Genomic DNA, 26,100 nt, shown 5'->3' on the forward strand with positions numbered 1-26,100 from the left:
CTGTTCATGCTCTGTCTCTCTCTGTCTCAAAAATGAATAAAACATTAAAAAAAAAAAAAAAAAAAAAAGAAGAGCAGAGTGAGAAAATTGAGAGCCCCAGGCCCAAGGAGCGCTGTGTCAACTTTGTCTCTCAGGGATGTCACCAGCTCCTCTACCCTTTTACACACTGTGTGCTCAAACAGGTGAGGCCATCAGGTGGGGGAAGCCCAATGACCCCATGTGGCACAGCCAGTCCCCACGTATCAGTGAGAGAGCTGAGGCACATCAGAGTTTGAAGGGACTTTGGAGATCCTGGACACTATCCGCTTCCCTACTTATGGAGGAGGAAACTGAGAGCCAGAGAGGGGATTGGAGTTGCCCTCGGATCACGAGGCTAGTTTGAGCCGGAGGTGGGACCAGAATCCAGGTCTCCGGATGTGGAATCTGTGCCTCTCCTCTACAGGCTGCATCTTTCTGGGAGGGGTTGGAGCCCATGTTGACAAAACCAAGCACTTCCTCATTCAAGGAGTGATAAGGAAATACAGTGGTGTTGCTGATTGAACGGCTAGTTTATCTTCTGTGTTTCTTTCTCTGCAAGATTATGTTAACATAGTGCCCAGAACAGTAAGCATGGACCACCTCGAAAAACCTAACCCAACCCATTTGCACACATCTTCTAGTGATCAGAGTGAGTAATGGGCTCTGACGTTACGGAACTTATCTTGGGGAAGGTAAAATGGGACACTGTGACCTTCACGTCTCCTTATTCTCCTCACCAAAATGTAAATCTGCAGGGACAGGTAGGTGAGAGGCATGGTGACGGTGTGGATAAAACCGGAAGTTGGGAGACCTGCATTTTTGGCACTGGGTATCACCTTGTTGGCTCTTCCTGGGCAAGTCTCGTCCACTGTCTAGGTCCGTTCCCTCATCTAAATAATAAGGTGAGTTCTCAGGGAAATCCACGGACCCCTTTCCCCACTTGCTCTCCTCCTCCATAAACTCGAGTTCTTTACTTAGAGCAGAAATTGAGTGTGAATGTGAAAAGAAAGAGGTAGGAAGTGTGGACGTGCAAATGATTTTTAAACTCCAGTTTCATTCGTTAAACAATAAATACTTGCTGAGTGTCAATTTATGCCAGGCACTTGGGGCATTTTCTTTGCTAAAATGAGAGCAGACCCCACGAATGAATAAAGAAAGGCATGCCCAAACCTTAAGGAATCACAAGTTCACCTTAAAAAAATCATGCCAGGATGCCTGGATGATTCAGTTGGTTAAGCATCCGACTTCAGCTCAGGTCATGAGCTCACAGTTCGTGAGTTCGAGACCCACGTTGGGCTCTGTGCTGCTGGCTCAGAGCCTGGAGCCTGCTTTGGATTCTCCCTCCCTCTCTCTCTCTCTCTCTCTTTGCCCCTCCCCCACTCGTGCTCTGTCTCTCTCTCTCTCTCTCAAAAATAAATAAACATTTTTAGGGGCGCCTGGGTGGCTCAGTCGGTTAAGCGTCTGACTTCGGCTCAGGTCACGATCTCGCGGTATGTGAGTTCGAGCCCCGCGTCGGGCTCTGTGCTGACTGCTCAGAGCCTGGAGCCTGTTTCAGATTCTGTGTCTCCCTCTCTCTCTGACCCTCCCCCGTTCATGCTCTGTCTCTCTCTGTCTCAAAAATAAATAAACGTTAAAAAAAATTTTTTTTTTAAAATAATAAACATTTTTTAAAAATTAAAAAAAAATCATTCCATGTCTTTGCCTTACAAAAAGATAGGCATCTGGGTTAAAAGAAAGTTTGATTTTCCAAAATGGTTTTCAGGAGCAGTTTAGTTCCACAAGTATTGACCAGCCCTCTTAAGACTCTATGCTGGGTTGTCAGGGAGCACTGGGGACCAGGAGGTGAACGTGTAGCTCATCTCATGGGGGGAGACTAGCCAGTGACTGCCATTTAACACAGTCCATGATCTGGGCTGTAACAGAGGGGTAGGATTTGTCCTTGGGGGTTGTACTGAAATGAATAATGGTCACCCCCAAACTTCATGTACACTCGGAACCAGTGAATGTTTCCTTATTTGAAAATAGCCTTTGTAGATGTCATTTGTTAAATTATGATGAAGTCATACTGGATTAGGATGTGCCTTTAATTCAATGATTGGTGTCCTTAAAAGAAGATGCCAGGAGAGGTGGGGAGGGGAGGGCCATATGAAGACGGAGGCAGAGACTGGAGTTCTGTTGCCACAAGCCAAAGAACATCAGGAACTCCCAGAAGTGGGAAGAAGCCAGGAAGGATACTGTCCTTGAACCTCTGGAAGGAACGTGGCCCTGCTGACGCCTTGATTTTGGACTGTGGCTTCCGGAACTGTGAAATAATGAATTTCTGTTGTTTTAAGCCACTCAGTTTGTGGAAAATTGTTACAGGAAATTAACACAGGACATACAATGAAGTGCAGTGAGAAATAATGGTGAGTTAAGAGAGCAACAATCTGATGTTACAGAAATCGAGTATTATTCCTCATTGACAGAATTTGGCTGAACTAAGCCAAAAGGTTAGTGGGAAAGGGTTGGAAACCCCAGTGTGGGGTACATATCGGCAATGTGACCTCAGGCAAGTGATTTTGCCTCTTCGATAGTTCCTTATCCATAAAACAAAGATCTTAAGACCCTCATGGTCAGGTTATCATGAGGACTAAATGAAATACCTCATTTGAAAGCACTCATCCTGGTGTGTGGCACATAGTAAAGACTCAATAAAAACCAGCTGACATTTATGACCAACCTAAAGTTGTCTCAGTTAGTCCCTTTCCCTTGACTAATGAGTTCCTTCATTGTACCACCAGCAATTATCTTCGTTAGTGGCTGTCTTTCCCACCAGAATGTAAAATGTAAGTCCTTTTAGGTGGGGGCAGAGACTCATTGATGGCTGCACACAAGACCTAGCACGAAGCCTGGCACGTATTTGTGAGATGGGTGCATGAATGAATGAATGAATGAATGAATAGTGGACACCTTGTCTTGTAAACATTAAATGAGGACATGTTTAAACAGTATCTTTCCTTTTATTCTGTCTGTGGTCCCACGTAACTGCATTAGAATTCCTCTGTAATCTTCCCCACCAATAACAATTTCTCTTGCCTGTTTTAAGCTTCTTTGGTAGGAACGCAGCTTCCCTGATATGTAAAATATAGGTGTCCTGGAATCTTCGGAAGCATGGGGCTGTGTTCTTGCAGGCGATAACAGACTGTGGGATGTCAGTCCCATGCCTGGCACATAGGAAGGGAATTTCTCCCTCCTCTCACTTGCCCTGTTTACTTTTTGCTGTAGGGGTGTGGAAGAGACAAAGGGGCTGAATTGAGGGACAGCGGAGAACAATTTGGGAGTTTATGAAATCCTAGTGAATGTCTTTCTTTTTCTTGGAGCTGTATTCGATTGGGGCACTGCTTGCTTCCAGGGGAACCAAACCACCAAATAGGACTTCACAGGGTCAATAAAATGCTCTGAAAATTCTGTGTCTTGCACAGTGCCAGCCTCCCCTGTATCCCCGGGACCTAGGTCACAGTGGCTGTGAGTGGAGATTCTCAGGATGTCAAGTGGGGCCATTGCACGAATAGCAAGATTCCCTGAGCTGGAGGCTTGTCAATTACCTACGAAAGAGGTGGCTCAACCCCCTTGAGCCTCATCATATCAAAGTTTTTCGTCCTCAGTAGGAAAGGATGACCAGAAAGTGGGGTCTTTCATAGCCTGAGAGCCAAGGAGGCCCTGACAATTAAGCAAGGACAGGGTTGGCCAGCCATCCCATCTGATACTTTGAGATCCCAGGAAAAGAATCCATTCTTCTTCCCAGATGTCCTCCAAGTCCCTTGTTGCTGAGCCTGAAGGCTCCATCTGGCTGCGGTCTCTGTGGTCTCTGGAGGACGCAAGCACTAAGCCATCTTGTTGGGGAGGTTCTCCTAACCTGACGAGCACTGAGCCTGCCCAGGCCTCTTGCCCACGTTGCCACTCCTCACAGGGCCTAGCTCTCCAACAGTCTGTGTGCAAATAGGCGTGGCCAGGCTACCTGCCAAGGGTGGGTGCCATCAGTCATCAGTGAAAAGGGTTAAGTGTCCAGGCCCCTGGGGCAGGCTCAAGTAAGACAATAGGGTCAAGGTTGCTCTCTCTCCTCCAGGGAGTGAAATGATTGGCTCAGCTTGTTGAGCTGTGAGAGGCCTCATCAGCAATCAGAGCAGTATAGTCCTCTGGAATCTGGCCACGGGGTGATTTTCACCTCAGCCTCTGTCTCAGTAACTGAGGACCTCGGGACCTCTTTGCTTCCTTCAAGCCCACGTCTCCTCAGATGCTTCCTCCAGTGGGCCAGGCAGCGGTGGGCAGAGGAGCGGATCTCCCCACTCCTCAGGGCATAGATAATGGGGTTGACCATGGAGTTGACAAGGCAGAGCAAGGAGCAGAAGGCGAAGACCTTCTTGACCTGGTCGCTTAGGGTGGCGGTCAGGCTGTAGACCATGAGGGCCAGCACCGGGAACCAGCAGGTGAAAAGCACAGCCAGCACCACCCCCAGGGTCTTGGCCAACCTCACATCCAGCCTCATCCGTGCCATGCCTGGCACCTGCCTGTCCTGGTGTTCAGCCAAGCTGGCTACATGCTGATGGGCCTTCCAGAGGACGTGCCCGTAAGTGTAGATGATGCCAAAGAAGAGGAAGGCAATGAACAGGAGCCAGCCCAGCAGATAGTCATTGGGAATCAGGGGGAAAAGCTCAGAGCAGGGACTGGGACAGCAGGTCCATCCCATAAGGGGCAGGTAGGAGACCAATGCTGAGAGGACCCACATGATGCCCAGGGTTACCAGCGCCCTCCCACGGGTGAGTAGGGCTTTGTATGTGGGTGGGTAGCACAGACAGAGGTAGCGGTCAATGGCGGTCAGCAGTAGGCTGCCTACAGAGGCTGTGAAGGTAATGGTCACGCTGCCAATCTTCAGCAGGAAGACAGCCTGAGAGTCCACGCCGTGGAAGACGTGGAAATTGACAAAGTTGCAAGCAAAGATCACGCTGGCCAGGAAGTCGGCCACAGCCAAGCTGCTAATGAACAGATACGAAGGCTTCCTGCGGAGCCGGTGGGAGGACAGGATCAGGTAGAGCACGGCCAGGTTCTCCAGGGCGCTTAGCAGGGCCAGGGAGGTGCACAGCACCGCAATAGCGATCCTCTGGGAAGCGTTCAGGACCATGTACTCTTTCATGGGGTTGAAATCCAAGCCATCCTTGCAGCCATTGGCCGCCTCCATCACCCAGCGTCTCTCCATGAGGTGGGTCCCTTGGCTCCTGCCGGGCTTGCCAAGAAGCCTTTGCTGTAGTACAATGAGGGGAAGAAATGAATCTTTTTCAATTAGCACAATAACAACTTCACACAATCACCGGCTCTAGCCACACCCTTTACCTGTGTGGATGGATCTTGCCACAGCGATTTAGACCGTTCAACTTTTGAAAAAAATTTGTGTTTTGTTCCCCTGTATTTTGCCCTTGCTCCATCCCACTGGGTCACTAGGTCTGTACTGGTTGCTTTGCTTTAGGAGAGGTACGTGGGAATTCAAGAAGCAGAAGGGGCCTGCAAGGTTTTGGGTCTTTTGTTTTCAAAAAGACCAATCCTGAGACTTCCCTTTGAAAGTAAAAGAAATCTCCAAGCGTCAAAAACTGACAGGAAATCAAAACCAAGAAAACAATGGAATCCAGAGTGATAAGGCGGGAGGGGATTTTTTCCATCGGCGTTTTGTTCGGTTTTGTTTTGTTTGTCGGTTTCGGTAAGTAAGATGCTGAAGTTTTAACAACAAAGATGAGTCTTTGGCCTCACGCCAGGAGGGTTGCCAGATAAAATATAGGAATCCAGATAAACCTGAATGTCAGATAATGAATCATTTTTTAGTATAAGTATTCTAAATATTGAGAAAAACCGAACCAGGGCTCCCAAATATTATAGGGGACATCATTAGATATTATTAGAAAGCAGACGGGAAATTTCTCTAGAGAGATACACTTTCTAGCCAGGTAATCCAAGATTCCCACATGGAGAAGCCCATGGTATTTGAGCTCACAATGCAAAATTACAAAATACTTAAGAATCTATGGACAAGAGTTAACAGAAATGTCAGACAGTGGAATGAGACTTCCCAGGACTTTGTGTCATTCTTGGGAATATGTTTAATATAATTAAACAATAAGGGCTCAAAAACATGAGTATATAATGGGAGACTGTCTAGGCAGATTTAAAAACGAATCAAGTAGAATTTCTGGAACTGAAAAATAAAGTCTTTGAAAAAAGAAACTCTTAAAAGCAGGTTAAAAAAACAGAACAGGGGCGCCTGGGTGGCTCAGTCGGTTAAGCGTCCGACTTCGGCTCAGGTCACGATCTCGCGGTCCGTGAGTTCGAGCCCCGCGTCGGGCTCTGTGCTGACAGCTCAGAGCCTGGAGCCTGTTTCAGATTCTGTGTCTCCCTCTCTCTCTGCCCCTCCTCCGTTCATTCCCTGTCTCTCTCTCAAAACTGAACATTAAAAAAATTAAAATTAAATTAAAAATTTTAAATGAAGGAACGACTTACTGTTATAAAAAACTCATGAATGGACTTTAAAGACATTATGCCGAGCCAAACAAATCGTACATAAAAAGCACATATTGGGGCGCCTGGGTGGCTCAGTCGGTTGAGCGTCCGACTTCGGCTCAGGTCATGATCTCGCGGTTCGTGAGTTCAAGCCCCGCGTCGGGCTCTGTGCTGACAGCTCAGAGCCTGGAGCCTGTTTCAGATTCTGTGTCTCCCTCTCTCTCTGACCCTCCCCCGTTCATGCTCTGTCTCTCTCTGTCTCAAAAATAAATAAACGTTAAAAAAAAAAACCCACTTCTGAATAATTCTTGGGTCAAGAAATCATAAAGGGAGTCCGAAAATACTTAGAATTGTAACATTAAAATTCGTGGGATGCATCTGAGCAGCACCGAAAAGGAAATCTATAGCCCCACATGCTCATAGTGGAAAAGGAAAAAAAAATGTGTAACCATCACAAAATTAGAAAAGGGACAACAACATAAATACAAAGAAGGCAGAAGACAGAAATCAGAAGAGCAGAAATTAATTACATAGGAAACTAATGGAGACTGGAAAAGATTGAGGCTAGTTTTTTGAAAAGGCGATGAAATAGGCAACCCTCAGGAAAGATTTTTTTTTTTTAGTTTATTTTTTTATTTTTTTTTATTTTTGAGAGATAGAGAGCACAAGCGGGGAAGGGGCAGAGAAAGAAGGGGGAGGAAGATCCCAAGTGAGCTCCATGCTGACAGCACAGAGCCCTATATGGGGCGCAAAGTCACGAACCGTGAGATCGTGACCTGAGCCGAAGTCAGACACTTAACCTTGCCTGAGCCACCCAGGTGCCCCTTCAGGAAAGATTTCTGAAGAAAAAAGGAGAGAAAAATAATGGTGTGAAAGAGAAATGGTCAATGATCCTTTGTTGTTGACATTGTTGCTATTGTTTTTGGTCAATGATCCTTTGAAAAGATGTTTAACCTCGATAACGTCCACAGAAATGTCAGTTTCGCTCCAATCAGGTTGGTAAAAACTTAAACCTGAGAGGGGCGCCTGGGTGGCTCAGGTCACGACCCCAGTTCGTGCAATCGAGCCCTGAAACTTGCTCTGCACTGACAGTGCGGAGCCAGCTTGGGATTCTCTCTCTCTCTCTCTCTCTCTCTCTCTCTCTCTCTCTTTCTCTCTCTGCCCTTCCCCCACTTGCATGCTCTATCGCTCTCTCTCTCTCTCTCAAAATAAATAAATAAACTTAAAAAAAAATTAAACCTGATGATACTGAGCGTTGGAGAAGGCGCAGACCAACAAGAATTTTCAGCACTGCGACGGGGGTATAAGCTGGCACAACCACTGTGGAGAGCAGTTTGGCAAAATCTGGCAAAGTTGATGTGCCCCTGCCCTTGAATGCACCACTTTCTCTCCCGGGAATATGCTCCTGAGGGACACTGACACGTGTGACCGAGGAGACAGCAACAAGGTTGTTTACTTAACTCTCCTGTTTCTATTTATTTACTTAGTTACTTACTTAAAAAAAAAATTAATGTTTTTTTTTTTTCAACGTTTATTTATTTTTGGGACAGAGAGAGACAGAGCATGAATGGGGGAGGGGCAGAGAGAGAGGGAGACACAGAATCGGAAACAGGCTCCAGGCTCTGAGCCATCAGCCCAGAGCCTGACGCGGGGCTCAAACTCACGGACCGCGAGATCGCAACCTGGCTGAAGTCGGACGCTTAACCGACTGCGCCACCCAGGCGCCCCTAATGTTTGTTTTTGAGAGAGAGAGAGAGGGAGAGAGCAAGCAGGGGAGGGGCAGAGAGAGGGGGAAACACAGAATCTGAAGCAGGTTCCAGGCTCCGAGCTGTCAGCACAGAGCCCAAGACAGGGCTCGAACTCACGAGCTGTGAGATCATGAGCCAAAGTTGGATGCTCCACCCACTGAGCCATCCAGGCGCCCCCTTACTTATTTTTTAAATGACATGTGGCTCACATGAAGCCTTCGCGGGATGGCTCTGGCCCACGCCAGCATGCTGTGCTGCGTGTGGACGGCCAGGCAGGGCAGGGCACAGCGCCCAGCAGCCACGGCTGGCAGTCCTATCCGGCTCAGCTGCCCCACTGGTTCCCAGACAGCTCTGCTTTCTTGCACCTCTGCCCACACCTCCGCCCCAGGGTTCCTTTTTCTGGCTCACCTTCCTACTTTTCCTTCCTTCTGGACTCGTCTTTCGCCCAGTGAAGGCTTCCTCGATCCCCCATCATTCTGGAAGCTCCCAGTCTTACTCTGCTTATGTTGTAACCAGTTCTGCACTAGGCTTTTCTCCCACAGGAGGAATAACCGCACTAACCAACATTTGTACGGGACTGAAATTCTACAAAGTAATTTGCCACCATCTACTTCATACAACTTGACAATATAAAGATTATGGTTATTGTCCTTGCATAGATAAAGTGGGCTCAGAGATGTTAAACCACTTGGCGGAGGTCCCACAGCTTGGCAAGGTCAGGGACTGGGCTTTCGTTATTTCTGGGTCTTTTAGTGCCTTGCACAACGCCTGCCATCTACACAGTAGGTGCTCAAAAACTCCCTAATGAATGAACCCCATTTGCCTCAAGTGGAGTGGACCCCAAGTAAGAATGTGAGGGGGAGGGGAGCACATCCTGTAGGTTAAAATTCCAGCAGGGTGGCCTTGTTGAAGATACCGAATGCCTCAGTCTTCCCATTTCTCATCTGTAAAATGGGTTTCGTGAGGCTTTAAGTACATTAATATACTATCTGAAAGTGCTGCTGCTGCTGCTGCTGCTGAGCATCTTCCAATGAGGATAACTCACCTACTCCATGAGGTTCTTAAGAATAACATGCCAGGGGGCGCCTGGGTGGCTCAGTCAGTTGAGCGTCGTACTCTTGGTTTCCGCTCAGGTCATGATCTCACAGTTCATGAGTTCGAGCCCTGCATCGGGCTCTGTGCCGATGGTGCAGAGCCTGCTTGCGATTCTCTCTCTCTCCCTCTCTCTCCGCCCTTCCCACGTCTCTCTCTCTCCAAAATAAATAAATAAACTTAAAAAAAATAACAACATGCTTGGCACATCACAAGAGCTTGGTAAATGTTAACCCTTATTATAATCCAGGTTAAAAAAAAATTTTTTTTAAATTTTTATTTATTTTTGAGAGAGAGACAGAGCGTGAGATGAAGAAAGCAGAGAGAGAGGGAGACACAGAATCTGAAACAGTTTCGGGCTCTGAGCTGTCAGCACAGAGCCGGACACGGGACTTGAACTCGTGAACTCTGAGATCATGACCTGAGCCGAACTCAGACGCTCATCTGACTGAGCCACCCAGGCGCCGCTAGGGCTTCAAAAATTTTAAGACAGCAGAATAATTTTTACAATTGATGGAACCCCTATTCGTAAGTCAGGGAAAATCTGAGCTCAAGTCACTGGTAGCCTCTCTTCAAGGCAACCCGAGGAACGTCGGAAACCTCTCGTCTAATCCAGGTCCATCATTTTACCATTAAGAAAACAGTCCAAGGGTGGGGATACAATCCCTGAGGTCACCCAGCAAAAGAGCAGCAGACCTGAAACTAGACTTCACATCCCCCCAAATCACAAGACAAGACTCTTGTTCTGTAGGCACAGAGGTGACCCTACCGACAGAAGTGTTTCCCTGAGACGTACGGTTTGCTGAATGTCGCCAAAGTCACATCTGAGCTGAGACAGGAAATGGTGCTGGCCGAGTTCTCAGCCCTGGTCATGAATGAGTGACAGACAGTGCAAACCTTTCTCGGTTCCCACGTCCCCACCCTGTCACTTCTGGAAGCTTCCTCCCTGCACCCTGTGGCCCCAGCCAAACTCCCCTCTCCCTGAATTTCCCTGGGAAAACAGTCCCCTTCCCACCAGAGCATGGCTTACCCCACGCAGCGTCCAGCCTAGAAGAGGGATGCCAGAGAGGTGGCTGCCGGCATTCTGTGCTGCACCCAGGTCTGGCGTGGCCACTGACCTGTGGTGGTGTCCAAATTCAGCAAGGTCAGGAAATGCAGGCCCTTGGAGGGAGGTCCTGACAAGACAACATCCGACGGCAACAGGATGCACAAAGCAACAGGAAACCCAGCTCCCTGTCTGGTTTCCCTGTGGGCGGATAGAAATACCTTCTGGAGTCAGAGCATCTGGCTCCCGGACGGGCCTGCCTTCAGGGCGAGGACTGGTCTGAATGCCCGGCACGGGGAGAGACCCAGCATGGGCTGCGCGACAGAGGTGGAACCGTTCCACCTCTGCCTTGTCTCATCATGTGACTCCGGGCAAGTCCCTTCGACTTTCTGAGCCCCTTTTCTCAGTTACTTATTTTCTTGAATGTTTACTTATTTTGAGAGAGAGCGAGCGAGACAGAGGGCAGGGGAAGGGGCAGAGAGAGAGAGAGGAAGAGAGAGAATCCCAAGCAGGCTCTGCAATGTCAGTGCAGAGCTTGAGCCCACGAGCCCTTGAGACCATGACCTGAGCTGTCATCAAGAGTCGGCCGCTCCACCCACTGAGTCTCCCAGGCGCCCCCCATCCCCTTTTCTCATTTATGAAACGGCAGTGACAATACCTGTCCCATTCTCCTTGGAAAAACCAATCGGTTGATGACCTCCACCATGGCTTTTGAAGCCAGTGAGCTGTGATGGGGGTAGCCATCTTTTCAAAGTGTGTGTAAGACTTTATGTCTGTACATTTTTTAGGGGAAAGCGTTCATATTTTTTTTAATTTTTTTTTTTTTGCATTTATTTATTTTTGAGAGACAGAGAGAGACAGCAGGAGCAGGGGAGGGGCAGAGAGAGAGGGAGACACAGAACCCGGAGCAGGCTCCAGGCTCTGAGCTGTCGGCAGAGAGCCTGACGCGGGACTCAAACCCACGAACTGTGAGATCATGACCTGAGCCGAAGTCGGACGCTCAACCAACGGAGCCACCCAGGCGCCCCACTGTGTCAATGAAGTTCCCAATAGTAAGAAGCACCAAGTCATACAAAACCATTTTGTGGCCGACTCTGTACAAATGCAAGATGAAAAGAGAACCAACCTTGGGGCTCCTGGGTGGCTCAGCTGGTTAAGTGGCCTGCTTTGGCTCAGGGCATGATCTCGCGGTTCGTGAGTTTGAGCCCCATGTCAGGCTTTGTGCTGACAGCTCGGAGCCTGGAGCCTGCTTCGGATTCTGTGTCTCCCTCTCTCTCTGCCCCCTCCCTGCTCATACTCTGTCTCTCTCTGTCTCTCAAAAATGAATAAACGTTAAAAAAATTTTTTTTAAAAAGAGAACCAACCAGGGACGCCTGGGTGACTCTCGATTTTGGCTCAGGTCAGGATTCCAGGGTCATGGGATCGAGCCCTGCATGGGGCTCTGTGCTGAGCGTGGAGCCTGCTTGAGATTCTCCCTCTCCCTCTCTCCCTCTGCCCCTCTCCCCACCTCGCTCTCTCTCTCTCTCTAAAAAAAAAAAAAAAAAAAAAGAACCAGGCAAGGGCTATCCCCACCTAAGAAACATATCAAAGTCCTCAAACTGCCTGACACTCTTCTCAGACAGGATGTCCATGCTGTGGTGGGTTGGCAGGGCCTGCAGTCCTAGAGCCCTCATGCTGAGTGTCTGGGAAGGGAACCTTCAGGCAGGGGGATGTGGGGGGGGGCGGTGGTGGTGGGTGGGTGCACCTGGGGGGTTTTCCTACCTGAACTGAAAGTGTGAAGTGAAAGAATGAGCACCATGGTAACAGCTGCCCCCACGTTAAAGCCTGAGGGCACCAGGGACGAGGAGGATCGTAACCCTTTGAACGTGGCTACTACACCTGCAAGTGAAAAGCTGAGATTGGAGGTCAAGAGCGGTCATTTTTCTCTCTGACTGGGAGTGCGGAGGCCTGGGTTCTAGTCCCTATTCTGCTACTGATCGTCATTGAGCAGCTCCCTTCTCCTTTCTGGGTCTTTGTTTTTGCATCTTTAAAGCAGGTGGGTAGAGTGGGTGATTTCTTAGGTCTCCTCCTGGAAATTCACCATGTTGAATCCCAGACCTCCTTGGATTCGAATCCAGCTCTCCATTTCGTGGGCTGTGTGACACTGGGCAAGTTACCTCCCCTCTGTTTCATTCAGCTGTGAACTGGTGAGAAATACCACCCACATGGCATTGCTGTACCGATTAAGTAACCGAAGTTTCCTAAATTCATGGTGCTGTGCCTGGCTGACAGTACGTGTCCAATAAAAGGCAGGAAAGAACTCAGTTGAGTTAGAATTCTTACAGGATTCTGTGCTCAAGGCTTGTCTGACCTTCCTCTGAGAGCTGAGGCAAATAGAAAGATCTCTGCTCGTTCTTAGCTGACACTTTATCACCATGAAGGCCAAACCATCACATTTTTAAAACCCTGTTTGACCCACATGACCTTCTTGGCCTGCCCCCCAGCAGTCTGGGCTCTTGGTGCTATGTCCAGCTGTAGGAAGGGAGTCACGGGACCTTCCTTCCACACTTCTTCTCCTACTTCCCTGCTGTGCTTGATAGCCCTTGGCTGCAAGTTGCAAGGAAGTTCTCTGGGATTTGGGGCTGTAGGCTATTGTCCTTTACCCAAATCTTATCTATGCTTTTCAGGTCCTGTATCAAGGCCACCTTCTCCAGGAAGCATTCTCTGGTTTCCCGTAACCCTTCCAGGTGGTTGAAACTCATTGAGTCCTGCTGTATGGATCACCATCTACCTTCTGTTATTTGTATCAGTAATATCTGTCTCCTCTTGCTTCCTGGATTGTGAGCTTCTAGTTTTGAGAGTTGAATCTGGGGGTCAGGGAGGGAAGACATCTTTGTATTCTAGTTCCCTTTACAATGAAACGAAGTTCTTGTAATGAGGGGTTCTGAGCTAGGCTCAGCAGCCCTCATGGAGGTGGAGCTCAGCCCAGGTAAGCAAGACGATTAGGTGGCCCCGAGCCACCACCCCCTGTTCCCAAGCCATGACAGACAGTGCCCATCGGCCCCAATTCCCCCTCATCCTGAGCCTCACCCTAGTGCCCTTTATCCAGGGAACCAGCCTTCTAGAAAGAGATGGGAACCACAAACAGCAGGTCTAAGGCAGAAAGTGAACTAAAAGGTTGGCAACTGTCCAGGCTCTTTTTGACCTTGTAAATAGACCACTACGGTAGTCATCCCAGAGGAGGTGGGACAGATTGTGAGTGAAGGAACTTAAAAAATCTCTCCAGTGATGTGGACGCCTGGGTGGCTCAGTGGGTTAAGCGTCTGACTTTGGCTCAGGTCATGATCTCACAATCTGTGAGTTTGAGCCCTGCATTGGGCTCTGTGTTGACAGCTCAGAGCCCGGAGCCTGCTTCGGATTCTGTGTCTCCCTCTCTCTCTTCCCCTCCCCTGCTTGTGCTCTGTCTCTCTCTCTCAAAAATAAATAAACATTAAAAAAAATTAAAAAGAAATCTCTCCAGTGATATAAGCCCTAGGAGAAGCTTATGGATGTGAGGCAAAATATGGAAATTGTCCTAGGGAAGGGATACAAAGGGCTGCGCAGACCGATTTCTTCTATTTTTTTTAATTAATTTTTTTTTTTTTTTTTTTTTTTTTTTGAGAGAGAGAGAGAGAACGAGCAAGAGGGGAGAGGGACAGAGGAAGAGATAGAAAGAATCCCAAGCAGGCTGCATACTCAGCGCAGAGCCTGAAGCCAGACTGGGTCCCTCAACCCTGGGATCATGGCCTGAGCTGAAATCAGGAGTCCAACGCTTAACTGACTGAGCCACCCAGGCGCCTCAAACTGATTTCTTTAATACATTTTTCCTGGGATTTCCAGCACTTGAGCACAAGGCCTGGCATAAAGTAGGCACTTAAATATTTTAGAATCAACACGTTGAATGAATGAACAAACAAATGTCCTATTGGGAAGAAAGCAGGCTTCTTCAGAGAGACTTTGTATTTTCTTTTCCCTCCGCTGCCAGGAAGTTCAGAGCTAAACACGATGCAAGCCTGCAGTCCTGGTTCGTTCAAGGTTGGTTCCCGATTCATTTCTTCTCTCTTTCAGTGGTTTCTAATGCTTTGCTTTTATTTCCACTGCCCTAATTCATAAGATAGACCTCCTCCAGTTCTTTAAGGGAAGGATTTTTAATTTATAGAATTGGCACAAAGGATCACCATGAAGGCCTTTCTCAAACATCTAACGGTTGGCAAAAAAATCTCACTCCCCATGAGTCTGCCCTGTGGGGCTGGAAGTTTCCGTCCTGTCTGCTGTCCACTCGCTGTTCATCGCTCCCACCAGGGGCCTGTGGGATCACTACCTGCCGTCTGGAGACTTGTTCTCCCTGGACCTTCCTTCCTCGTCTTTCTGTATCGTCTCCAGCCTCCCTCCTGGGAGGAATTAAGCTAAACGGTGTCTGAGGCCTCTTTCCACGGTAGCAAAGGTTAAAGGGCCAAAGCTTTGGAATGAAACATTGCCGGCTTCAAATCCCGGCTCTGCCAGTGGTGGGCTGTGTGACCTGAGGGCGAGTTACTCAAACTCTCCGAGCCTCAGTTTCTTCATCTGTGACTGGGGAAGCTATTACTACCTGCATTCTTGATGTGCAGATTAAGTAACGATTTAAAACAAGCAGTAGCGTGGGGGCCTGAATGGACTATAGCGTATTGGTGTGTGATGTGGCGGAAAGAAAAGGGTCTCACGCTAAGCCGCGGATGCTCAGGGTTTGAGCCTGGCTCTGGCACCAGTTGGTGCTATGGAGAAGTCACTTTCCCTCCCTGTCCCCAGAGCTGCCATCTGAAAAAAAGATCGAAGGATAATGATGACGAGGGCTTGGCATGGTACTAGCGCCCTCCACACATTATCTCACTGAAACCTCAAAACAACCCTGCAAGGCTGGTGTAATTATTTTCCACATTTTCCAGATGAGGAAAGCGGGCCCAGGGATGGATGTAAGAAACGTGCTGGGGGCACCGGGCACGTGTTCATTCCTCTGAAGACGCAGGGTCCCGTCCTGTTGGTTTCTGTTCCTTAATTCTTGGTAATTAACTGACTGATCTGAAATCTTCCCACAGGACAGGGTGGTTGAGTCTTTTCAGATCTTTTCTTCCTTTTTTCAACTACCTTATGTTCCAGCAACTTCCCTTTCAGAGAATGAACCAATGGTGCCCACATCCATATCATATTTGACAGTTTGCACAGTGGGGAGGGCTCACGATGGTATCTGAAGCAGGTAGCATGTCTTGAGCAAATGGGTGCAGAGAGGGCAAGTCACTTACCCAAAGTTCACAGCAAGTGCCAGGCAAAGCTAGGACTTGAGCCCCAGTGCTCCGACAAAGTCAGGTTGGTAAAGGGACAGGATCCAGTGCATGACCTTGCCGGGGGGCGAGGGGCCCTAACAACAGCAAATAGGCGATCTTTGTCCTTTAGCCCCAGGGGCAAATTGCATCGTTTCTCTTTCTGGCTTTTTCCTTTTTGGACCAATTTCACTCAGCAATGCCTCCCTTGCTTACATTAGCTGATCTAGATTTTAGTCTTATCCCCGCCAACCAGATGGAGTCCTGACCTCCTCACCCCCAAGGATTTGCCAGTCAGGCTCTTGGGGCTTTGGAGTCAGACAGACCCGACTTCCAGAACTGGCACAGCCAAGTGTTAGCTTTGTGCCCTCAGATAAAGTCACTTCTGGGGGTGCTCGGGTGGCTCAGTCGGTTCAGCGTCCGACTTTGGCTTAGGTCATGATCTCCCGGTTCATGGGTTTGAGCTGTCAAGGCAGAGCTCACTTCGGGTTCTTTGTTCCCCCCGCAACCCACTCCCAGTCTCTGCCCCTCCCCCCTCACGCTGTCTTTCTCAAAAATAAACACTAAAAATGTCACTTCATTCACTTCTTTTCCTCTGTTTCCTCATCCATAAAATGGGAATAACAAATAGTACATACTTCACCGGTGGTGGTGAAGCACGAGAATTAATTGAGATAGCATCATGCTTAATCTCAGTGCCTGGCACACAGTAAGCCCGCTGTGGATGGCAGATTATATCTATCTATCTATCTATAATATATATATATATATATTGTAGAGACTATATATACACACACACACACACACACACAATATGTGTACATATTACAGCTTTTTCCTCACTTCCCCAAATTCTTTGCTAAGTGACACCGAGTGACAATGTCATTTCTGTCTTGCCCTTGGGCTGGTGGAGGGGGGTCTAGGAGAACAGAGCAGTTGAGAGGCAGGATGGAGAGTGGGACAGTGTTAGGGGAGCAGAGGGAGAAGATCCTGTTTCCATTCAGGATGTTAGGAATTGAGTGAACCGGAAGCTGAGGATGTGCCGGGAGCCTGATGGATTATTAACCAGGCTGGGGTAAAGCAGTCAGCACCTGCCAGCCTGCAACTGGGACAAGAGCCCTGGGCCAAGGAGACAGGCTTCTGGTTCCAGCTTGGGGTGGAAATGATGGCCGGGTAACCTCAGGCAAAACAGTCTTCTTCTCAGTGTGCCCATCTGTACCAGGAAGGGGTTTTCGATGACATCTCAAAGGGTCCTTCTTTCCAACTTGAAGTTGTGCAATTAACCACATGGGGCAGGGGGGTTGTTGTTCACTTGCAGAAGAGCTGGACATGAGAAAGTCAGCTTAGGAAAGCCTGGAGCAGCAGATCTCAAACTCTGGGCTCTCTGCACCCCTTTACTATCTTAAAAAATCACCAGATCCTAGAGGGCTTTCATTGACGTAGGTTACATCTCTCACCCTTTACTGTATTAGAAAATAAACCTGACAACTTAAAAACTATGTTTAGTGAAACTATATTACATGTTAATAGCAATAACCTATTTTTAAAAAATATTTATTTATTTGGGGGAGAGCATAAGCAGGGGAGGGGACCTAAGAGGCGGGGGACAGGGGATCTGAAGCAGGCTCTGCGCTGACAGGCTGATAGCAGCGAGCCAGATGTGGGGCTCGAACCCACAAACTACGAGGTCATGATCTCTGCCAAAGTTGGACGCTCAACTGACTGAGCCACCCAGGTGCCCCTAGAAATAGCCTATTTTTTTTTTTAATTTTTTAACGTTTATTTATTTTTGAGACAGAGAGAGACAGAGCATGAACAGGGGAGGGTCAGAGAGAGAGGGAGACACAGAATCTGAAGCAGTCTCCAGGCTCCGAGCGGTCAGCACAGAGGCCGACCCGGGGCTCGAACTCACGGACCGTGAGCTCATGACCTGAGCCGAAGTCGGACGCTTAACCGACGGAGCCACCCAGGCGCCTATTTTTAATGAAAATAGTTTTGGGCGAAAGGAAGTCTCTTAATTATCTGGCAGCCGGATTCTCATCTCTGCTTCTGCATTCAGCCTATTGTCATAGGTCATTGTGGTTAAAGTATGTGAGGAAAATGAATTTGTCACCACCCTTTACTACTTCCTTTGTGGCAGGCTCTCCAAGAGGCTTTTTACCTGCATTGTTTCCTTTATCCTGCGAACCGCACTTGTGGGTGGATTGTCTTATTTTCCCTATTTTAAGATGACGGTGCTGGGGCCCAGCTGGATGGATCTGCCCCAGGTCACACGACTTGCAGGTGGCAGAGTCAGAGCTCCGGCTTGGGTGGCTAAGTGCGTGGCGGACCCTGTCCGCGGGAGGGATGCACTCGGGGCGACAATCTCTTCTCTTTCCTTTTCATCCTTTCCTCTTTGGACTCTTTGCTCCAACCAGGGCCTCTAGCACCACCCTTAGCTGCGAGAGCAGTAGAATCTCAGCTCCAAGAGAGCAGGTGTTCATCGTCTGTTTTGTTCACTGCTGTGTCTCAAGTGCCTGGCACACGGTAGCTGCCCAATTAAATGTTTTCCGAATGAATCGGCTGAAGGGCTTCTCTCTCACGCTTGTGAAAATCCTCAAGGAGGGTGATTTTCAAAGGGGACACAACTGATTTTTTTACAGTGGGGCGCCTGGGTAGCTCAGTCAGTTAAGGGGCCGACTTCGGCTCAGGTCCTGATCTCAGGTTTGTGAGTTTGAGCCCCACGTCGGGCTCTGTGCTGACAGCTCAGAGCTTGGAGCCTGCTTCGGATTCTGTGTCTCCCTCTCTCTCTGCCCCTCCTCCATTCACACTCTATCTCTCTTTCTCTCAAAAATAAATAAAAACATTTTTAAAAATTGTATGGGGGGCGGGGGGAAGGGGCTGATGGAATGTGTATCAGCAGGAAGAACATGCCGGGCTTGACGTTTCAGAAGTGATTCTCAAAGGATCTTCGACAAGAGCACTTAGGACAAGCCTTTAGGAGATTCCCCTGCCCTGCTGAAATGTGCAGGAGAGGGTGGGGTCTTGGGGGATCGAACCTAAATGCTAACAGCTTCCTGTGCGCCAAGCTTGGCTTCGCGTGTGAACTCAGTTAATCTGCACGATAATCAAGGAAGGACGGTACTATTATCATCGGTTCCCTTTTGCAGACAGACACGAAGTGACTTGCCTGAGGTCATACGAAAGGGCAGAGCCCAATTCAAACCCAGGCTTGGCCCATAATCATGGGACCTCTCCTCCCAGTTGCTCAGTGGGTCCCTGCAGCTTTCTCCTGAGGACCTCTGTCCTTTCTGAGGAGGGGGCGGGGGCGCTTCTTGAAATTCTGGAAGTAGCATAAGGTCCCCTGTTTCCTGCTTTACCAGATCCCAGGGTTCAGGGTCTCAGGATGGGGTGTCTGATGACAGGTGTCTTAGTTTTACCCTAGCAGGGAGCCCCCCTGTGATTCAGGACCTGTTACTCTGATTCCCTGCCTTTTACCTTTATCTCTGTAACAGGGATTTAAAAAAGGCCTATACCTCTCTTTCAAAGAAAACCTGCTACAGAAAATTTTGGAAACTCAGTCACGTTAAAGTCTGCATGACTGATAACAGTGCATGGATCTCCCTGACCCTGAGGGCAAAGCTTGGTCATTGGTCATTGGGAAGTGTGTGTGTGTGTGTGTATGGCAGCTGACCCCTTCTGACCATGAAGTGCTCCCTGTAGGGCAAACAAGGCCTTATAACCAGGGGGCAGAGAGGTGTGATGATGGGGACTTTTCGTGGTGGCTTCTCTATACAGCAGAGTGTAGGCAAGGGCTAATTAAGTGGTGGATATTCTGAATCACCTGCAGCTTCCCCCAGGTTCCTCTACTTCCTGGCTTGCCCAGATCCCAAAGGGTGTGGTCCCTGCCCTAACCTTGATTCTGGTTGTTTCTAGTTGCACCGCGGGGGTTGAAATTCAGACCAGTTCTCCAAACGGAGGTGGGAGTGGTGGGGCGACAGAGCCATGGAACACAGTGGTGATCATGACAATAATGGAAAGTAACACTGAGTGAGCGCTTACTGTATACTGTGTGCCAGACCATTCTATGCCCTTTGCGCAGTAATTCATATAATCTGCACGACAAGCCAACGAGGGGACTGGTGGCATTCCCATTTCATAATCGAGGAAACTGGCATCAGCAAAGGGGCTGATTCATAAGACTTTGGGCCCCTAACATCTGGGGTGACAAAGTGGCTAGAGGGCCGCAGGGACAGCTGGATGCAGGCTGATGAATGAATGAAACCTGCTGTGGGCAGTCAGGCCATGGAAAGATGCGGAGAAGCCAGAGATGGGCCAGACATCTGGGGAGGTGACCCTCACGCACACTCCACCTACTGCTTTCTACAGAGCGAATTAATGTGCCCCGGTGACGCTGTTTGCTTTGGGCCCTGGGGCAGTGAGGACGAAAGCATGTCACCATTTCTGGCCTAGAATTTGGGATCAGACCCAGCACACTGATTCCCTCAGTACACCAACTTGCAAGGAGGCCTGGAGTTTCATTTCCTGCTTCCGTAAGGAGAGGTGGTCAACAGATAAGGATCGACTGAGAATAAGAAGGAAATTTACAAGCAAGCTCTGTGCTGTCAGCACAGAGCCCAACATGGGCCTCGATCTCACAAACCGTGAGATCATGACCTGAGCTGACATCAAGAGTCAGACACTTAACCCACTGAGCCACCCAGGCGCCCCTACAGAGGTTTAAGAGGCTGCCCCAAGTCACGGTTGTGAGTTCTGATTCTGCCTCTTATTAGGTCCGTTGTGTCTTGGGCAGATTGCCTCACCTCCCTGAGCCTCAGTGTCCTCATCTGTAAAATGGGGATAATGAAAGTACTCAGGGCTGTTGTGAGGAGTATATGGGGCAGGGGACATGTAGCAGATGCATAGCTCAGTACCTTACTCTACCCTCATTTAAGGTCGTCTGTCTGTGTGCCAGGTTATCTAAGGGTCATGGCCAAAACTGAAAGAGTAAAGTAAAACAGAGGGAGGGCGTCAGACTAGAATATCTCCAATCTCTTCCGACTTGGGAGCTGTTTCACAGTAATATATAATGTTAGAAACCCCAATAGGAATTATTTGAGCCATTTTGTAATTGTGTATGGCTTGTGAAAAAGGAAGCGATTTTAAGTTAAATGTACTATTTTCAATACGTGTATCATTTCAGAATTTTCCCTAAGATTTATTTTAAACCCTTTAAATTATATGCATGATGTGTGAAGATAACTTTTGACTTCTCCCCACCTTCCAAGGGGCATGTATGCTCCTTTCTGCTTTGCAGTCACAACAGAAGAAAATGCCTGGTTAGTGAACACATTTTGAGGGAATGTTACTATTGGGACCAAATGGACATTACAATAGGCTGCGATGTAACAAGAGGATGGGAATCACTTTCATGACCTGAGGGTTTGAATTCTTTTTTTTTTTTTTTTAATTTTTCTAATGTTTATTTATTTTTGAGGAGGGGGGGAAACAGGGGCAGAGAGAGAGCACACACACACAGAATCCAGAGCTCCAGGCTCTGAGCTGTTAGCACAGGGTCGGACACGGGGCTTCAACTCATGAACAGGGAGATCATAACCTGAGTTGAAGTTGGATGCTTAACGACTGAGCCACCCAAGTACCCTGAGGGTTTGAATTCTTGCATTCAATGCTTAAAAAGCCAATTTGTACTTAAAAAAATTTTTTTTAATTCCTCGTGGCTTTATTTTGTCATTTTTAAAAATTTTATTACTTTTTTAATGTTTATTTTTGAGGGAGACAGAGACAGAGACAGAGTGTGAGGGGCAGAAAGCGAGGGAGACACAGAATCTGAAGTAGGCTCCTGGCTCTGAGCTGTTAGCACAGAGCCCGACGCAGAACTCGAACCCACAACCATGAGCTCATGACCTGAGCAGAAGCTGGACACTTACCCACTGAGCCACCCAGGTGCCCCTAGTTTGTACCTTTTTAAAAAGAATCTCATGTTTGTCACAGGCAAGAGAAAATTATCTGAGGTCCCTATTTGCAAGCCTCTCTCTGCATTTGCCTGGCAAGTGTGGATCGCCTTTATGCCCAACACAGGAGAAGAAAGAACACGTTATTTTCTCTTTTTAACAATCTTGAAATGTGGAGAAGCATAAGAACTTCCCTGAAATGTTTTGTAAGTAACTTGATCAGATAAACACAACTTATGAATCTTGAGGCAAATTTTCAGAGGAGGTATTATTTTCCTTCTTATTTCCTTGTGTTTTTGACATCAGAGTTCCTTTTGCATCCTGTCTTTGATCATTGGTTCAATAAGGGTGCAAATTAAATAATAAACAATTAAGAATAAGACCAGTGTAAAATCATATATATCAGCTAAAGCCACTCTAGTCACCAAATAAGAAACATCCTGGGTGGGAATTCATTAGGTTATCATTCATTTGATCACCACTGACTTCTGCTTTTGATTCTTTTTATTTTAAGAAGCTCTCAGTCTGAATAAAAACAATCTTCTAAATAGCAAAAATAATTATTCGCTGATTTTTTAAAAAAATGGAACCAAGCACCATGAACTTTTAGTGTGTGAACCTTCTGGAATACCTTCCTCCTTGTTGGGAAAACCTCGTGGAAAGTAATGGAAACACAGAGCTGAGCTTGACTCTGGTCTCTACCGTTTGCCTGCTCTGACTGGGCCTTGGTGACCTCATCTGCCAAGTGGGTATTATTAAGATAGGACTGGTGTGAAGTCTTCGAGAAGGTCCGTGAGACACCCTGCACCCCCGCCCGGTTCTCGGCAGGCTCCCACCCCCTCCTTTCAGCTCCGTCAGATTCCCAGGACCCAGGCAGATCCACGGAGACCCACAGAGGACGATTCACTGTCCAGCAGAGGCAACACCGTGAACGCAGCTGTGGTTCTCGGAGGAACTTTGGGGTGGCCCCAACCCCCCAGGGAGAGGAGGGCGGAGGGGGGGTGGTAGCTGTAGTGGGAGGGGCTGCCTCTGACTCACTGTGTGAGCAGAAGATTGGGGGCCTCCTCTGGAGGGGTAGGAGCAGGTGGGGGGAGGAGAAGGGAGGCAGCAAAGCCCATAGGACACTCAGCCCAACCCATTTCTGTCCGGAGGTCTCCCCAACATTCTTCTGATTTGGATGGGACCTCAGCAGCCTTCCTTCCCAAGCTTGGCTTTAAAAAAAAATGTTTTTTTTTTTTAAGTTTATTTATTATTGAGAGACAGAGAGACACAGAGCATGAGCAGGGGAGGGGCCGAGAGATGGAGAGACACAGAATCCGAAGCAGGCTCCAGGCTCCGAGCTGTCAGCACAGAGCCCCACGCGGGGCTCAAACTCACAAACTGCCAGATCCTGACCTGAGCCAAAGTCGGGAGCTTAACCGACGGAGCCACCCAGGCACCCTCCCCCAAGCTTGGCTTTAATGACACTGGGGGGCTCCTCCCCTTCTGATCTACCCTATTGATGATCTGCCTTTCTCTGCCATTTTCTTTCCTTGGCATTTGGGGGGTCTCCCCTGCATGGGGGTGGGGCAGGATACACCCCATGTTCTGTGGACCCTATCTTTCCCCAGGAGATGGAGGGAAGAGGGAATTATGGTCTTCAATTTCCTTTTCCGAGCTCGGCTGGAAGAGGGCTGATGGTTCTTCAAGCCTGCATGACACCTCAGTGCTCGCAAGGTACTCTCCACACCTGTTCTCTTTGGGTCTCACTACAGTGCAGCCGGTTCTGGCTTCAGACAGACCCAGGTTTGAGTCCCGGCTTTGCCGTGTGCCACCCGCTGTGTGACCTTGGGCTAGGTCTGAGTCCTGGGTGAGCCTTAGTTTCTCACCTCTCAGATGTGGGTGGTGAGAGCCTGTGTCTCCCTCACAGGCGGTCGTGAGCACTGGACAAGGTGAGGCAGCCGTGCTGGCAGACTTCCAGCAGGTAGTGAACTCTCACTAAATGTTAACTTAAGGAAAGGGGCTCCCCGTTGCGGCAGATTGGTAAGGCTTTGCTTCATTTTTGGAGTTGGAGGAACTGTAGGTTAGAAAGGTGATGGGACTCCCCCAAGGCCATCTGACTCATTGGTGAGGGGGACTTGTGTCTTCCACAGGATTCAGCAATTGATAGCACAGGCTTTGGAGCCCAGAGAGCTGGACTTGACACTCTTCCTTGGCCTTGAATTCAAGGTCAACCTTGAATGAGTCACCATTGCCTGCGAGCCTTGTCTCACAGGCTGCCTGTCTCCCTTCAAAGAGTATCCTTGGTTTCTCCTGGCTCAGGGCCTTTTGGCAGGGGTTGGAGTAGAAAGCAGAAGCTGTCTGAAGACAGCCCTTCTTCCTGTCCTTTGTGAAAATCTGAGTGCGGTGCGGTTAAGTGGGTGTCCCAGGAGGGTGGGGAGAAGAGCCTACATCTGTGACCCAAAGCCAAGGACACAGGACAGATGGCCCCGGGGCTAAGAAGGGACCAGAGGTCACGGGTCCCTTGAGTGTTGACATCCTGGGCTCTGCTGTCTTGGGGAGATGGTGGGGCCTCTGGGGGAAGTTACTGGGTGGCTCACCCTGAGGTTGAATCCAAAGCACAGTGGTTTCAAATCTTGGCAAAGAATCCGGACTCCAGGCCTGCCAGGGAAGTGGACAGGGCTGGACTTCAGGGAAATCAAACCCCTTTGGACAATGGGCATCTATCACAGGAGGAACCAGGGTGGCACCAAGGCCGGGCGCCTCCCTCATTCTGTGCTCTGTACGAGACCCTAGGACGCCATGTGCGTTGCTGGAAGGTGAGAGAAACTCGCTACACACCGAGACCCCATCGCTGACCAGCTCAGTAGGGTGAGAGCTCGGAGTCCTACTGAACATGCTTTAATAAGAACGAATAAAAGAACATTCTGTGCACGTTTGAGAGCGCAGGGTAAGTAAGATTAACAGGTGCACCAAGATGAGGAGGGAACAGAAGAGATACACTGGGGGGCTCTGCTCGGCTGGGCCGTGCTCCCATTTTGCCCACCTCAACCACATGGTCTTAACCCTCCCAAAGGTAAAGGACACGCTTCATTGGTAGAAATTAATGCTAGGGCCAGAGTCGTTAGGGTGCTGACTCCCAGGGACTCCCCGGATTCCTCCACGGCCCCTCCTCTGCCCTAGTCCTGGCCTTTGCGTCCTCAAGGCATCTACCTGCCACCCGTTGGAGAGAAAAACAGCCTGCAGCCATGACGTCCTTATCTCTACTCCATCGCAGGAGCCGATGGATGAAGATCAGAGTCTCTCCACCGTAGTCATTTGCTGACCCAGGTGCCCGCCTGGCGTCAGCATCATCCAGCCCGCCCTCACCACAGGCCCACGAGTGCTGGCATCGGGCCCAACATTCGCAGAAGAGGGAGCCGCGTGGGAAGGAAGGGGACCGATTTTCCTGAGGCCGTGGGGTTACCTACCAGCGCTGAGATGAACCTGGGTGCTGGCCCAGGGCACACTCGTAAACACGACTGTCCTGCTAAGTGGAACCTCCATGGAGCGGACCCCTGGCCTCCTGAGTCTAGTGTGGCTCTAACGCTGCGGAACTGCCCCAGACGGGGAAGCTGTGCTCCCTGAGCCTCAGCCTTGCCCCCCCCCCCCCAGCCCCCCCCGTCCAGCAGAGGGGCCCTGTACTCACCAGATGACCTCTAAGGCCTCTTCCAGCCGATCTATTGGGGTTCTTTCTGGGCCCACTGTCTGCTCATTAGGCCTGACCTTGTAAGGCAGGACACCCCGGTGGTGAAAGGGTGACTGTGGAGCAGAGAGTCTGAGTTCAAGCCAGTGTCTCACTGAATGTGACATTAGGTAAGTCACTTCCCCCCATCTGTGGGGCGGGGAGGGATAACAGTCCCGACTGCAGACAGATGTGAGGGTTAACTAAGTCAAGCCCCTGCATGCAGTAAGGCTCTCTGTGTGTCGGTGAGCGTCTCCTTCTGTCCTGACCTTGGTGGTCCTGTCCAAAGGGGAGGACGGCACCAGCCCTGAGCCTTCCTGCGACTGGTCCTCAAAAACCTCAGGAGTCCCCCTCATGCGGCAGCAATTTCCCGGCCCCAGGCAGTCCTCCCCCTCCCAGCTCCTTACATCCCTGGAGGGAAGGGGTGAAGTTTTTCTGGAAGGCAGCTATATGCTAACTAACCGCTAGGCCACCGGCGCCCCACAGAACACAGTTTTCCGAAATGAGGAAGAGGCCCCAAAGAAAACAGCTGCAGACAGCTACTCACGGTGATCTGTGGCTGAGCTCCCTGGTCCTGCTGGGCGCTGAGGAGTCCTGGCAGTCGTGTCTAGGTGGTGGGTCTGGGTCCCAGTCAGAGCCCCTGTCGAGCAGCCACCCCAAACAGCCTTCACTTGCTTTTGCTCTTCCTCACAGATGAGTGAGTGTGGGG

At 49.3% G+C, this 26,100-nt stretch overlaps 1 protein-coding gene across 3 annotated transcripts; it reads right to left on the reverse strand.

Annotated features, from left to right (window-relative positions):
• Positions 1-2,084: 2,084 nt before the first annotated feature.
• CNR2 (cannabinoid receptor 2) lies at positions 2,085-26,100 on the reverse strand. 3 transcript variants are annotated; one of them, XM_045482165.1, is made up of 4 exons: positions 25,939-26,100; positions 25,356-25,468; positions 10,499-10,626; positions 2,085-5,296 (listed from the first exon to the last, which is right to left on the reverse strand). In XM_045482165.1, exon 4 carries the CDS (start codon positions 5,249-5,251, stop codon positions 4,169-4,171), a length of 1,083 nt encoding a protein of 360 aa, XP_045338121.1. In that variant the 5' UTR covers positions 5,252-5,296; positions 10,499-10,626; positions 25,356-25,468; positions 25,939-26,100; the 3' UTR covers positions 2,085-4,168. The 3 variants fall into 3 exon arrangements, with proteins under 3 accessions (XP_045338121.1, XP_045338119.1, XP_045338120.1); XM_045482163.1 differs by having other exon boundaries at positions 10,411-10,626; XM_045482164.1 differs by lacking the exon at positions 10,499-10,626.

This window comes from Leopardus geoffroyi, chromosome C1, assembly GCF_018350155.1.
Source record: "Leopardus geoffroyi isolate Oge1 chromosome C1, O.geoffroyi_Oge1_pat1.0, whole genome shotgun sequence".
NCBI lineage: Eukaryota > Metazoa > Chordata > Mammalia > Carnivora > Felidae > Leopardus > Leopardus geoffroyi.